Source organism: Erythrolamprus reginae, chromosome 1 (genome assembly GCF_031021105.1).
Source record: "Erythrolamprus reginae isolate rEryReg1 chromosome 1, rEryReg1.hap1, whole genome shotgun sequence".
Taxonomy (NCBI): Eukaryota; Metazoa; Chordata; class Lepidosauria; order Squamata; family Dipsadidae; genus Erythrolamprus; species Erythrolamprus reginae.
In genome coordinates this window covers 135,893,898-135,909,740 of record NC_091950.1, presented here as the reverse complement: position 1 = coordinate 135,909,740, position 15,843 = coordinate 135,893,898, and the positions used below count along the sequence as shown (strand labels likewise).

At 37.8% G+C, this 15,843-nt stretch overlaps 1 protein-coding gene across 1 annotated transcript in view; it reads left to right on the top strand.

Annotated features, from left to right (window-relative positions):
* Positions 1-251: 251 nt before the first annotated feature.
* LOC139158437 (solute carrier family 9 member C1-like) overlaps positions 252-15,843 on the top strand; it is a 186,295-nt gene continuing 170,703 nt past the window's right edge. The window contains exons 1-2 of the mRNA XM_070735749.1: positions 252-576; positions 13,937-14,040. Of these exons, the coding sequence (XP_070591850.1) occupies positions 411-576; positions 13,937-14,040 (270 nt within the window). The 5' untranslated portion in view covers positions 252-410. The remainder of the gene's footprint in view (positions 577-13,936; positions 14,041-15,843) is intronic.

The window sequence follows — 15,843 nt, the reverse complement described above, 5'->3', positions numbered from 1 at the left end:
TAAGAAGACGGACGCCATTCACAAATCCACCTTAACTCTCAGAGCAAGGCGCTTCTCCCGCCTTCCGGCTCTTCGCGGTCGACGAACCACGTGCTGGCGCAGAGTTGGAAACGCCAACGGCTGGTCGCGCGCTTGCTCCACGGAGACGCCGAGAGACCGTTCGCGGACTCGGAACATTTGCGGCAACACGTACTACTCCGCCCCCCACCCTACTGGCGTCACTCCAACGGTTCTCCCGCTGGGAGGAAGCTCTTGAAAAGCGATAGCTGAGGGTGGGGGAAAGAGGGAGAGAGTGGTAGCGTGTGCGCGATAAGGAGGTTCCCGGATTTCTGAAGTCGTAATTTGGCGGGAAAGGCAAACTCTAGCCTCGTCTGAACCTCCCGCTTTGTTGAGGGTGTGAAGTGGGTAACATGACTTTCTCAAACTTGAGCCTTGCTGCCACCGGCGCCATTGCAGGCGTTATTTCTCCGCGCCAAGGAAGTAACTTGGACGACAAGTATCATGACAAATATCACATCATCCCTAAGGACAGACCGATAATTCTGTTGATAATGTGTGCGAGCTGCGCCATGGGAGGTAGGGAAGTCGGAGGTCTTCTCTTAGCTCTTGACGAAGCGCCCAGAAATAGCCTTTAAATAGCCTTGAGCGCTCCGGATCCTAAAAAAGCAATAACTGAATCTTTAGCTTGCATGTACATTGTTACAATATGGGTTACTTATTAAACACATTAGTAGTCACGCAAAATGTCTTCAGATATTTAGAAATTGCAACACTCAGATTTTGCATTGGGCAAAATCAAATGAGCCGAATGAAGGCTTCATGGGATACAGTATGCCAATTCAGTTTTCTAGTAGGTGGATGTACTATTTTAGATTTCTAATGTGGAGGTGTTGCCCTAAATGCAGTCTGAAACAAAAAAAAACTTGTTTAGTATTATATCACAATGTAATTGAACGGCTGGGTTGTACACCCATCTGTCTATTTTATTTTAAACAGTTTTTTTCCAAAATGCAAAAAGCTCTTTGAGCAGTTTGCAAATTATCAAATTTATAGGCAGAGGTGACTATACATTGAATAAATAAAATAGCAGTATGTCCAAATTCCAATAAGAAATATAAAAAAATATATGTAACAAATTAACAAAGAAAACAAAATAATTAAAATATCCTAAATGGATTAATTATAAAGTTTTCACTGGATGCCAAAAATTTGAAATTCAGCAGGAGATGACTTTTGTTGGGGAAATGTTAGAGAATTAAATTCTATAGTTCAGTGGTTCTCAACCTGAGAGTCAGGATCCCTTTGGGGGTCGAATGACCATTTCGCAAGGGCTGCCTAAGAACATGGGAAAAGACAAATTTCCCAATGGTGTTAGGAACTAAAGCTTTTATTCTGGTACCTTGGAACATATTTTTACAATCCAACCAATCAGGCGTTTATAGTGGGGGGTATTCGTCTGACCTTCCTGCCAATCAGATTAGAGCTCTATTAGGAGAATTGGTGCTAGACATATGGCTGGTGGTCACCACAACATGAGGAACTGTATTAAAGGTTGCAGCATTAGGAAGGTTGAGAACCACTGCGGATGAGAGCATGTAGTTTGCAAAGCATATTCATGTGGTTTATTCAATCTGATTTTCTGGATTCTTGTGATGCACAGAAGCATAAATTATATACATTGGATATATTTACATAAAGTTGTGAGTATCTGGATATTAATGCTTCTCTTTTGAAGGTGGAATTTTCAGCCACTTGGACTAGGCTATATAGGTAGTCCTTGAGTTATAAACACAATTGAGGTTAGAATTTTGATTGCTAAGCAAAGGAATTGTTAGGAAGTTATGCTCAATTTTACAATCTTTTTTGCCATAGTTGCTAAGCAAATCACTGCAATTAAATAAATCTGCCACCCCCCACTTTACAGAAGCCAGTTGGGATGGGAGAAAATGGTGATCATAGGATTCCAGGATACTGCAACTGTCTTAAATGCATGCTGGTGGCCAAGTGCTCAAATCTTGATCACCTGATCATGTGACTGCTGTGATAGTTGTCACTTTTTTGACTGCCAGTGTAACTTTGAACAGTCGCTAAATGAATGGTTATGAGTTAAGGACTAACTGCATTGAATTAAAGCAGGGGTCCCCAAACTTGGCAACTTGTGGACTTCAACTCCCAGAATTCTCCAAACAGCTATGCTGGCTGGAGAATTTTGGAGTTGAAGTCTACAAGTCTTAAAGTTGCCAAGTTTGAAGACCTCTGAATTAAAATAAAAAGTTAATAATCAAACATTGCAATTTAATACCATAAAAATTGGTTTCAGACTACATTTAGCACATAGTCATAATCTGTAGGAAAAAGATGGGTAATAAACCTCCCTCATTCCTGCGTCTCTGCAGCTTTTGTGTCTATTCAAATCCTTTGAAGGAAGTGTTTTTGAATGCATATATTTTTCCTGATGTTTGCATAATATACCTATCAGTTTTGCATTCCTGCTTAAGTACTCTGAATTGCCTTCTTAAATTTTATAATCTATTTCATAAATGTGTGGATTCATTTTTTATTTTCAAACAGTAACTACCATATTGTGTTATACAGATTGTTAACAATTTAAATGCAGAAAACATGGTTTTCCTCCCTTGTTTTGCTCCTGCCTCATATTCTTTGCCTAAATGTCAGTAATAAGGTAAACATTGTGTTAGAAATGGGGGGAGAGCTATGTACAAACTACTACTAAGCTGGGTATCCTTGGATTAGTTGAAACATCAAGTGTCCCTAGCACCTTTTCCAACTAAAACATTTAATTAAAAGGATATATTTTTGTGGACTGCAGCTCATTTCATTAGATGTACAGAGTGCCTGAATTTATCTAGGATTTAAATGTGGGTGGGTTATGGAGAATGTAGGTTGCACGTCAGACACATTATTTATGAATTAATAATTGTAATGTATTAAAACCCAATATGTTTATTAAGATCATTTGTGATTGCCTGTAACTTTTGATATACAGTATAAGTAACTTCAGCACTCTCTGGCTGAATTGTGTTAGTCTCATATGTCTTTTAATAAGATTTGCTAATTGTAAATGTTATTATCATGTTCTTTCTTTTTTGCCATCATAGACTATCATGCCATCTATAGGGTCTTGGATTAGTCACTGTCATTATTCATTAGCATTCATTAGCATTAGTTATGATAAATGTAGGGGTTAGTAAATTCTGTAGAAAATTGGAATAAAACGAAACTTTGCACAAGGTGACAATCATGTAATGCCATCTCTAGTGTCCTGATGTAATTGCACAATGCCATCATGCATATTTTATCATTAGCTTCAGGGGTAAAATGTTACTGGTTTGGAACAGTTCGAGAGAACTGATAGGAGACATGTAGCATGGGTTGCCAAACTGGTAGCGACCACTGGCTGGCCATGCTCCCGAACCAGTCTCCTGGTCACTGCCCCACCCAGTCTCTGCTCTGTAGCTTGCCTGCCTGAAGCGCTGTGCCCCTGATCTGCCTAACAGGTAAGCCTGTAAAGTTGCAGTCTACTTAGCTGCCCCTTTCCCCTCCCACCGTCCTAGGCTGCCTTCTCTACTCCATTCCCTATGGCCTGCAGCCCTGACATTCCACGCAGCCTTCTTGGTGTTCCCATGGCCAGTTTGCTAAGGCAGATAAGCATGTTGGGCCATGGGAAGGGAGCTAGCCTATTCCCTTCCCCGCAGTCTTGCCATGCTCGCTTGCCTTCCACACAGTCTTCCTGGTTGTCCCCGACACCTGCTTGTCTTAAGGTCGGTGTCCAGCCCAATCCAGTCAGTGACTGTTTGGGTGGCCCTTTGTGAAGACACAGCCACTGTTTGGGGGCTAAGAGGGGCAGCAGAGGTGGTGTTGGTGCTTTGGGAGAGCAGTGTCAGCCTGATGTCCTGGGCTGCCGCCGTTAGCCTTACCAATGCGTTGGGTCTGTTGGGATGATGGGCATGCTGAATATGCTGGCTTAGGGTCTAGAAGGTAAGCTGACGCTAGCAGCGGGTGGGGGGGAGACTCGCTATGCTCAGCCTCTGCAGAACAAGGTAAGTTTCACCTTTTGGGTCTTCTGCGCTTGGCTTCCACAGGGCCTTTGGCTGACTGCCACCCACTTGCCTTCCCTTTTGCTTCTGGTCCTGCTCCCCACAGACCATGACGAAAGGCAGGGTGTGCTCTGCTGGTGGTGGTGGTGGTAGTGACACCACAGCTGTGCAGTAAAACTCCCTGGCATGGCGCAATTTCAGGATGGTGGAGAACCCGGGCATGCTCTGCCCCAACCGCCACCACTGCTGCCAGGTGCGTCTGCCTGGGAGAACTCCCTGGAAGGGTTCCATCTACGTGCCCAGATCAGGGATGTGTGTGTGTATGTGTGTGTGTGAGAGAGAGAGAGACAGAGGGAGAGAGAGAGGAAGAGGAAGTGGGGAGAGAGAGAGACAAAGAAAGAGAAGGAAAGGGAGGGAGAGAGAGAGACAGGAAAGAAAGAAAAATAAAGAAAGAAGGAAAGAAAGAAAGAAAACTAATGACCACAATTAAGCACAGCAATTTGGTTGCTAAGCAAGAGCATTGTTAAGTGAGTTTCACTACATTTTACAAGTTGGCCATGCCCACTTGGTCATATGACCACCAAGCTATACCCACAGAATCAGTAGGAAAAATTTGCCACCTCTTAGGATGACCAAAAGAGATAAAGAGAACCACATGTGTTGTCTTTTATTACTCGAAAGAAAGATGGAATATAAATGATGTGGTTAACATAGCAATTTATTGCTTTAGTGGAACAGTTTAATGTAGAGTTAGCTTTTGTGACACATGAATCTCTTTACAATTGTCAACTAAATTATATTGCCTTTCTATTAAAATTGATGTTAACATTTTGAAAATTATGATTTTACAATGCAATTCTTAGAACACTGAAACTTAGTATTAGAATGGTCTGGCCTTTTGGATGTCAGTTTTTCAGAAATCTCTTATTTGTAGTACATTACACCAATGAAATAGGCTTGGAGCTTTATATGTAATTAGGATAATATTCATAGAGTGTTAGTACAGTCACTGTGTGTAATTGTAATCACTCAGTGTGACAGCATGCAAAGTGTAAAAAGCCCTGATTTGTAGAGAAATAAAATGCAACTTTCCCCTTGAAGAATGCCGCATTTCCATATTTCAGCAAAATTAATAAAAATATAGAAAATAGTTTACTAATGATTGCAATATAGTGTATAAGCATACTATTTAAAAAATTAATGTAGCAGATGCCTTCATTTTCTAGACAACAGTTTTAAAAATAGATTTTCAGCACAGTTGATAGAGTTATTATGTGTCATTAAATATAATAGAATTCTGTATTCTTTATTGGCCAAGTGTGATTGGACTCCCAAGGAAATTGTCATTGGTGCATATCCTCTAAGTGTACATAAAAAGACACTAGATACAACATTTAATGGTCATAGAATACAAATTTTCTGCAACTATCTAGTAAGAGTCATTTATTTTAGATTGCCTGCAAGTATTTGAGACATTGTTAGGACTGTTATATCCCAAGTAGCAGAATAAGCAGTCAGGTAATACACAGAACTAGATTAGATTAGATTAGAATTGAATTCTTTATTGACCAAATATGGACACACAAGGAATATTGACCAAGTTTTGAACACATAAAAATGACCAAGCAACTCCTAATAGAGCTGACGACTTGGAGGAAGAAAACAGATGGACACATGTCACCCACAGAAAAAAGCACAAATGAAATACATAACCTGTCAAAACCAACCCACCCAGATCCAACCCCATTGGCTATAAGCAACCAATACCATGTACCCCAAATAGAGGAAAATTGAACAGGCAACTGAAAAAGAAGCACCAGAAAGAATCCTCAACAAAGCAGCACTACCCAATGCCACTATGACAAAGAAAAAAACTCCCCAAACAATGCCAGGCCAAAAAATAAAGGAGAGTACTGGTACTAAGAGATTCAATCTTCGACATTGGGGGTGGGGTCTCGTGACTGAAGCACCGGGATATTTCCCTCTCTCCTGGGCAATGTCCCTTTTGGACCAGACCGGATCTCTTCTGCAGGGAGAGTGATGCTTGGGACGCTGCCAGGGGTCTGGCAGGGGCGACATGCCCCACTGGGTGAACTGGCTTGTCTCGCACCGGCTGTGGTGAAGCTGGCCAGGCAGCCATGCCTGTTCCGACACAGCTGCAGAGGCTACCAACCCCAGGAGGATAGCCGAATGATTCCATCTGGAAAGAGAATTGGAGGTACAGTACTTACTTGCAGAGAGGGGTCAGAGTTTTTCTGTCTATGATGGTAAGCAGAGAATGCCTGAATGGGATTTTAGACCTTTGTTTCTCGCTTGGTTGCTGGACAGAGTTAAAATGGCCTGATATTGAAGAAGGCAGCTAACTGAGCAATGTGGCATTTCAGTGAAAGCTTCTAAAATAGTGAAATTGCCCATCATTTGGATTATTCTGAACTACCTAATTGGATTTCTTTGAAATTAGCCTTTTGGAATTTGGAATTTTTAACTTTTGTTTCAGAATTCTTATCTTTCCTTTCTTCTATAAACAAAGAACAACGGCAGAATAAAACAGGAAGAGACAGCAACAGGAAGTAACAGCCAAAGAGTCATTTAATGCTATTCACAGAACAGCTACATAGAGAAGACTTGGAGAATTGATCACCTAGTGACATTGTGTGGCCGGAGGAAATATAGCGGTTCGCTACTGGTTTAGATACAGAACTCTAGAGAAGAATGACCAGCCAATGCTTTAAGGAAGTTAACGTTCAAGACGAAACTATTTGAACTGAATTAACTGATTTGAATTGATTCGATTTAATTGGACTGATTGATTTGACTGAAATTACATTTCTCATAGATTTAAAGATAGTATTCTTGCCGTGGGAAGACTGATCAGCTAAACCGAAGGAAGATAATGTTCAAGATGAAATTATTTGAACTGAATTAAACTGATTTGAATAGATTTGACCTAACTGGACTGATTGATTTGACTGAAATTACATTTGGATCATCTGATCTGACTGAAATTACATTGAATAATATAAATTGAAATTAAATACTTTTAAGAATTAAAATGTTTTAAAGAAAATTAAAATTAAAATACGTGTAAGAATATTTAAAAGTTAATAAAAGATATTAGCACTTTCTTTTTTCTTTACTTTGCTCTTACAAAGTTATAAATTACCAAAAAAATTGAGTATTCTTAATGAATTGGATTTTTTAATATTTTAATCTTATGGGATCTTATATATATAAACAAATATACAAGCAAGTGATATAAAGTGTAAAATGGAAGAATGATATAAGAGGAAAAAATTGAATGGCTTATAAATGAAAAATTGAAAATAGCTTTGATTACTGCGCATAACATAGATGAGATATTTGATTATTATTATGATTATCTTTGGATGACTTTTTAAATTTTTCTTTTTCGCTTTTTTGTCTTTCTTTTTAAAATTTTATTTAATTTATAGTGATAAATAAAGTGGGAGGAAGGGGAAAGGAAAAGGGAAGAGAATTACAAAAACAGGAGTAGGATTAATATGGGATAATAACTAGGCATTATATAGGAAAGACAGAAAATCAATAGATTAGGGAAGATTATCACTGAGTTTGATAGTGGAAGACATTTAGAATTAGGGATAATATATAGATTAGGGAAATATATAGATTAGGAAAGATTATGTCATTGCATTTAGCAGTGAAAATAATTAGAATAGGGAAGATTATTGCACTGATATGACAGTGACACATAGATTAGGGAAGATTATTATGCTGGGATTGGCAGCGGGGTTTATAGATTAGGGAAGATTATCATACTAAGAACAGCAGTGGAAAATATCTAGATTAGGGAAGAATATTAATACTTTGGTTCTTTGTTTTTTTGTTTTGTTTTTTTAAAAGGAGGATACATTTTGCATAAAAAATGGAGCAATAACGATTTATATTTATTTTGATTTGTTAAAGTAGAAATGACATACTGATACAATTAAAGAAGTGGAATAAATGAATTGAGTAGGGAATGTATTTTAAATTTTTTAATAACAACCCTTCTTCCTATGTATGGATTAAGATATGATACGAATAACATTTTTCCTTTTCCTATTCTTTTCCGCTCTTTTTTATTTTATTTTATTTTCTCTTTTATTCTTTGTTTATTATTATTTTTTCTCTTTCTTTCCTGGGCTTTTAATAAAGAGTCATAAATTTGGATATTTTCTATTGTTAAGGGCAGTTATGATAAAATGAGGTTTTTGTTTTTTAAAAAGAATGAAAGTAGGAATGTGTTTTCTAAGAAGGGACTGAGATACGATGGCATAGTTAAGAAAAACAGGAAACAGCCAAGAGAAATTTAGATAGCTATAGCACTTTAAATATAAATGAAAGCGAAGAACATTATCTAAAATCCGGATGATAGCATTTGGAAAGGAGGTAGCCTAGGATGAATGATATGTACCAGAAAATAATTGGATGAATAATTTGAAAAATTTGATTAATTTGACTAAGAAATTGGCATTTGATATTGTATTGCATTATATTTTAATTTGAGGTATGTAAATTGGAATCCCTGCAAGGTGTGAAAAACAATTAAAAATTTATACCCAGAAAAAAAAGAGATTCAATCCTCAAAGGAACCGAGCCCGCCATTTGTAGACCAGACAATCAATCCAGAGAGGTATACTCCCTCCCTGGCGCTAAAATCACCAACATAGCTGAGAAACTAACCAAAATAATAAAACCCACAGACTATTACCCCCTACTATTACACCATGTAGGAGCAAACGACACAAAAAGGACTTGAAAACAATAATGAGGGACTGACCAGCTGGGCAAGAAAGTCAAAGACATAGGTGCACGGGTAGTTTTTTTCGTCTATATTACCAATGAGAGGACAACAACTGGCAAGGGAACAAAAAATTCCACAAGTGAACCACTGGTTAAAGGGTTGGTGTCTCCAAAAAACTTTGGATTCCTGGACCACGGATTGTACTACCTCCAAGGTGGGCTTTTAGCAAGGAATGGGTTATACCTCACTAAGACTGGGAAGAATGTCCTTGGAAAACGATTGGCCCAACTTGTCAGAAGGGCTTTAAACTATAATTGAGTGGGGAGGGTGACCAAACTACAGGATCCCCAAGACCTAACTCCAAGCAAGAATCCTTAGTAAGCAAGGCAAATAACGAATTAAAGAGGGATGAGAAAGAAGACAAACTCAAACATCAATCAGGAGACACAGAAAGCACACCCAGAATCGGGCACAAAGAACTCAAATGCCTTTACACAAACGCACAAAGTCTGAGGAACAAACAGGGTGAGCTGGAAATATTAATGTATGAAGATGAATACGACATAATTGGAATAACAGAAGCCTGGTGGATGAAACAGACGATTGGAACACACAGATAAAAGAATGCAAACTTCAAGAAAACCAGATCACAGAAAAATTAGGTGGAGTTGCACTGTATATAAAGGACCACTATGTTGCTACAGAGCTACATGTAACTAAAGAAGAAAATCCCTTAGAATATATATGAGTCAACATAAAAGGAAAAAAAGTATGACACAAAAATAGGAGTATACTATAGGCCAGTGACGGTGAACCTTTTTTCCCTCAGGTGCCAAAAGCGTATGTGCATGTACTATTGCACATGCACAAGTGCCCACACCCATAATTCAATGTTTAAGGAGGGCAAAAATGGCTTCTCTGTCCCCCGGGGGCCCACTGGAGGCCAGATATGGTCCCAGTAGGCCCATTTTTCGGCCTCCTCAGGCTCCAGAGGCTTCCCTAGGGCTTTTTGGAGAGTGAAAATGCCCTCCCCTGCCCCACAGGGGTCCTCCGTCAGCTAATAAACACCCTCCCAGAGCCTCCACTTGAGCCAAAAAATCAGCTAGACAGCGTGCACATGTGCAATAGATCTAAGCTAGGGTAAAAACTCGTGTGCTGAAAGATACGGCTATGCAAGCCACCTGTGGCACACATGCCATAGGTTCGCCATCACTGCTATAGGCCACCAAATCAAACAGAAACAATGGACAGACTTTTTACCAACCAGCTAACAAACATATGTACGAAACACAATGCAATAATAATGGGAGATTTTAATTACCTAGATATCAACTGGAAAACTAGCTCTGCACCAAGTGAGAAATCAAACAGATTCCTAACCAGCCTTGCTGACAACTTTGTTGTCCAAAAAGTGGAGGAGGGAACTAGAGGAACAACCATACTCAACCTAATACTCATAAACAGAAAAGAAGTGATAGAAGGAATTGAAACTGTAGGAACATTGGGTGAGAGTGACCATATCATACTAAAATTCATCATAATGTAAACACAAATAATTGAACACAACAACACCATATCCCCAATTTTAGAATAGCTGATTTTAATAAACTCAGAAAACCTGGGAAATATTCCTTGGATGAAAGTCTTAAAGGGTAAAACTACACAAGAAGCTTGGGAGACTCTGAAAAACATGATCATAAAAGCCCAGAACAGCACAATTCCAATAAGGAAAAAACAAATAAGAAATCCAAAAAGAAAGCAGCATGGCTACACAAAGACCCAATTGACAAATTGAATGAAAAAAAATAAATACAAAAAATGGAAAGAGGGATACATAACTAAGGCAGAGTATCAACAGATAGCCAGAATCTGCAAAGAAAAAATCAGAACAGCAAAAGCCCAGAATGAACAAAGACTTACAACTAAAGTCAAACATAATAAAAAAATGTTTCTTCCAACACAAAAACAACAAGAAAAAAATCAAGGAAACAGTTGGTCTACTAAAAAGAGAAGACGGAAAAGAAGTAACAGACAACAACGGCAAAGCAGAGCCACTTAACATTATTTGCATCAGCCTTCACACAAAAAGAAACCGAAGATCAGTAACACAACTAAAAAAACAGTCAAAACAAAATTCAACAAGCAAAAATACAGTAAGAGACTACCTGTCTGAACTTAACAGATACAAATCACTATGACCAGATGGACTACACTTGAGAGTCCTAAAGGAACTAGCAGATGTCATTTCTGAACCACTGCACCACATCTTCCAAAAATCCTAGAACACAGGAGAACTACATGAAGAAATGAGCTGACGTGGTCCCCATCTACAAAAAAAGACAAAAAAACTCAGATTCAGGTAACTACAGACCAATCAGCTTAACATCAACACCTGGGAAAATAATAGAAAAAATAATCAAGAAATATCTGCCACCACTTAGAAACAAACAAGGTAATAACAAATAGCCCACATGGCTTTGATAAGAACAAATCATGCCAAACCAATCTCATTTCATTCTTCAACACTGTGACCAAATTAATAGAATTCTTTATTGGCCAAGTGTGATTGGACATACAAAGAATATGTCTTTCGTGCATGTATGATTTTCATAAGAGTCAAATAAGCAATCAGGAAACAATATTATAAAAATCTTAAGGATACAAACAACAAGTTACAGTCATACAGTCATAAATGGGAGGAGATGCGTGATAGGAATCATGAGTAAAAAACCTAGTAGTAATAGTAGTGCAGACTTAGTAAATAGTTTGACAGTGTTGAGGGAATTTAGCAGAGTGATGGTGTTTGGGGAAAAAACTGTTCTAGTGTCTAGTTCTCTTGGTGTGCAGTGCTCTATAGTGTCATTTTGAAGGTAGGAGTTGAAACAATTTATGCCCAGGATGTGAGGGTCAGTTAATATTTTAATCACCCTCCTTTTGACTCACATGGTATACAATTTCTCAATGGAAGGCAGGTTGGCAGCAATGGTTTTTTCTGCAGTTTTTTATCCTCTGAAGTTGGTGTCTGACTTGTTGGGTTGCAGAAGCAAACCAGACAGCTATAGAGGTGCAGATGACAGACTCAATGATTCTTCTGTGGAATTGTATCAGCAGTTTGAGCTTCCTGAATTGGCACAGAAAGAACATTCTTGATTGTGCTTTTTTGATGACATTTTTAATGTTAGGTGACAATTTTACGTCTTGAGATATGAGAGAACCTAGAAATGTGAAGGTCTCTATTGTTGATACTGTGTTGTCTAGTATTGTAAGAGGTAGTAGAATGTGAGGGTTTCTCCTTAAGGCAATGTTGACTCTTTGTGACCAGATGGATAAATTATTTTCCTTGAGGATCGGTTCCGAATCTGATCTGTCAGAATTTCAGGATTCATTGTGTGAATTCAGCCCTTATTGTGTGTAAATTCAAGTGCTTCCATATGTGGAGAATTTGTCAAATGTACAATAATTATACCATGACTTCATCCTATTATGGCACACCAAATATTCCAGCAATGGATTTTTAATGGCTCCTTTAAAGAGAAAGACTCAGCAGGTTCCTGTAGTCCTCAATTTACAATAGGTTATTTAGTGACTATTTGAAATTAGGGTAGAACACCACTAACCCCCCCCCCCCCAATGTACATATATAACCCAGCTTCTGCTTATCAGCTATAAGTTCCGTTGCTTGGCTGAATGGTTGACTTGGGTGCAGGCCAAGGCCTGGAGTGATTCTGAGGGACAGGGAGAGGAACACTGGAGTATGAGAAGTATTGGGAAGCTCAGGGCCGGCATGGGCCTGTGCTAGGCCTCCAAAGGCCGTCTTCATCCATGAGGCATTCTGTGCTTTACAATGGCTGTTGCAACATGCGACTGTAATGGGCAGACTCCACTAAGGTCATAAGTCAAAGACTTATGACAAAGAATATGCCTTATAATAATATGGCCATAGGGGAAAAAATGGCAAAAAGGAAAATATTGTTTTCATACTTATTTTTTAAAAAGTGAATTTGCATTTTTGCTTGTCTGCTATTGCTGTATTGAGAAATTTCTGATAATTTTTATTACATATTTTCATATTAGCCTTTTTCTTTATTTGCCATGAACAGAATTGAGTTATTGAGTTATTTCTAGGCTAGTTCTAGTTATTATATTTTAATATATCAAATATAGTTATTTATTCACAAATATAAAATAGCAATAACAATAGCACTTTAGACATATGCTGCTTCATGGTGCTTTACAGACTTTTCTAAGTGGTTTACAGAATCGGCATATTGGCCCCAATAACCTGGGTATTCATTTTACTGACCTGGGAAGGATGGAAGTCTGAATCAACCTTGAGCCTGGTGAGATTTGAACCACTGAACTGCAGCTATCATTCAGCTGAAGTAGCCTGCATACTGCACTCTAACCACTGTGCCACCTCAGCTCATGGGAGCAGTAGTTTAGCTTTCTAAGTAGAAATGCAGTTTGCTTACAACATGAACAATATTTTTTCTTCATCTCCTGTCCTGCATCATGATTCTATAAGAAAAAGAAATGAATTTGATTTTTAAAAAAATAGAGGTTTTATAAACAGAAAAATAAGATATGTAACTTATACTTTGATTCTGTAGTAATATTTCTAAAGATAAAATTCATCTATGGTGTTATACTAATCAACTGCAATACACCCTGTTTCTTTTTGAATCTATTTCAGAGAGCTTTAAAATATTCTTGATTCAGAAACAAAGTAACTGATTTTTAAATATGATATTCAGATTATCATCAGATTAGTTTCCATTGCCATGTGAGTTGAAATGGGTAAACACTTAAGAGATTACTTTTGGTGATAGCATCTTTATTGTACAAGACTTTCTGATTCATTGGGCACAAAGTAAAAACTTTTCCAAACCGTTGCTTTTGCTCTTATTTTATTTTATTTCATTGTAGCTTAGACTACATTAATACTTTTTTATATTAACTGCACTAATTACATGTTTGTTACTTCAATTAGCTCAGAAAGCTTAAAATTTATTTGAATGCTGCATATGAATTATTGCTATTATCATTTAAAACAGAGATAATGCCTTAGGATTCAGCACAAAATTACATATTTAATGGTAATATTTTCTTTCAGCCTTATTACGAACTGTTTTGAAGGAAACAAAAATTCCTATTCTTGTAATTATATTCCTGTTTGGATTTATTCTTGGAATAACAGCCCATTATTATAAAGAACAGGTACAGTATTAAAATAGTAATATACTGTATAGAGAATCAGGTAATATATAGTACAGTAATAGCAATAACATTTAGGCTTATATACCACTTCATAGTGCTTTACAGCACTTTCTAAATGGTTTACAGAGTCAGTATATTGCCCCAACAATTTGGGTCCTCATTTTACTCGCCTTGGAAGGATGGAAGGCTGAGTCAACTTTGAACCTGGTGAGATTCGATCTGCCAAACTGCTGACAGTGGCGATCAGGAGAAGTAGCCTGCAGTTCTGCACTCTAACCACAACAGCTCATTATCTTATCACAGTTTATAAATAGGCATTGTAGATTAATCTATATTAGGCTGGGATGTCAAAAGGATCAAGGAAATTCAATCACCTTCTAACAAATCCATTGGGTTCCTACTCCCAGAAGATATTGGAAACTATTCCTGTGAATCTATTGTTCTAGAATCTTTATGGGTTCAATGGATTTAAGACATAGACCTGTCTCAACCCTGTTTTAATGAAATTAATTTAAAGAAACCAAGTGCAGTACAATTGGTTAACTTTATTGAATTTTATTTATTATAGGAACTTTAGATTTAAAAGATTTACTGTATTTTTCAGTGTATAAAACACCTTTTTCCTTCCTAAATGAGGCTGATAGATAGGGTGTGTCTTATACTCTGAATGTAGCTTTTTTTTCCAGGCCCTAACTAGCTGCTAACGATTTTCCCAGCTCTTACCTTGCAGGCTCTTTCATTGTTCCTCTCTGTGAAGAATGTTTTCCAAGCCCTAAATTTTTGCAAGGTTTATTTCATTACTCTAACTTGCTCTAAGTTTCTTTCCAGCCCTAACCAGGTGCTAAAATTGTTCCCAGCTTTTAGCAGCTTGCAAGCTCTTTCATTGCTAATCTCTGCCAATTATGTTTTCCAAACCCTGTCTTTGATTTTTTCCCCATTCTCTATTTGCTCCAAATGTTTCTTTCCAGCTCTAACCAGGTGCTAACAATATTCCCAGTTTTTGCCGGCTTGATGTTACTCTCTGCCAAACCCTGTCTTTGTAGGGTTTTTTTTCCATTATTTACTTGCTCCAGATATTTCTTTCCAGTCCTAACCAGGTGCTATTAATGTACCCAAGCTCTTTCATTGTGACTCTCTGTGAATAATGTTTTCCAAGCCCTAAGTCTTTGCAGGGTTTTTTCCATTACTCTAACTTGCTTTGAGTAAGTTTCTTTCCAGCCCTAACCAGGCTTTCAAGCTCTTTCATTTTTACACTCTGCCAAGAATCTTTTCCAAACCCTGTGTTTGATTTTTTTTCATTCTCTATTTGCTCCAAATGTTTCTTTCAAGCCCTAACCAGGTGCTATTAATGTACCCAACCTCTTTCATAGTTACTCTCTGCAAGTAATGTTTTTTAAACCCTGGGTTTTTTCATTGTTTTACTTGCTTGGAATGTTTCTTTGCAGCCCTAACCAGGTGCTAACAATGTTCCCAGTTCTTACCCACTTGCAAGCTCTTTCATTGTTAATCTCTGTAAAGAAAAATGTTTTCCAAGCCCTAAATCTTTGCAAGGTTTTTTCTATTGCTCTACTTGCTCATAATGTTTCTTTCCATGTGCTAATGTTGATCCCAGCTCTTACTGGCTTTCAAGCTCTTTCATTGTTACTCTCTCAGAATAATAATAAAATAAAGCCCTTAATCAGGGGATAAAATAATGGGCTGAAGCTGACCAGACTAAGGATGCTAGCCAGATGAATACTTGGTAAGCAGATTCTTTTCTCTATTTTCCTCCCCCAAAACTGTGTCTTATATTCTGGTGTATCT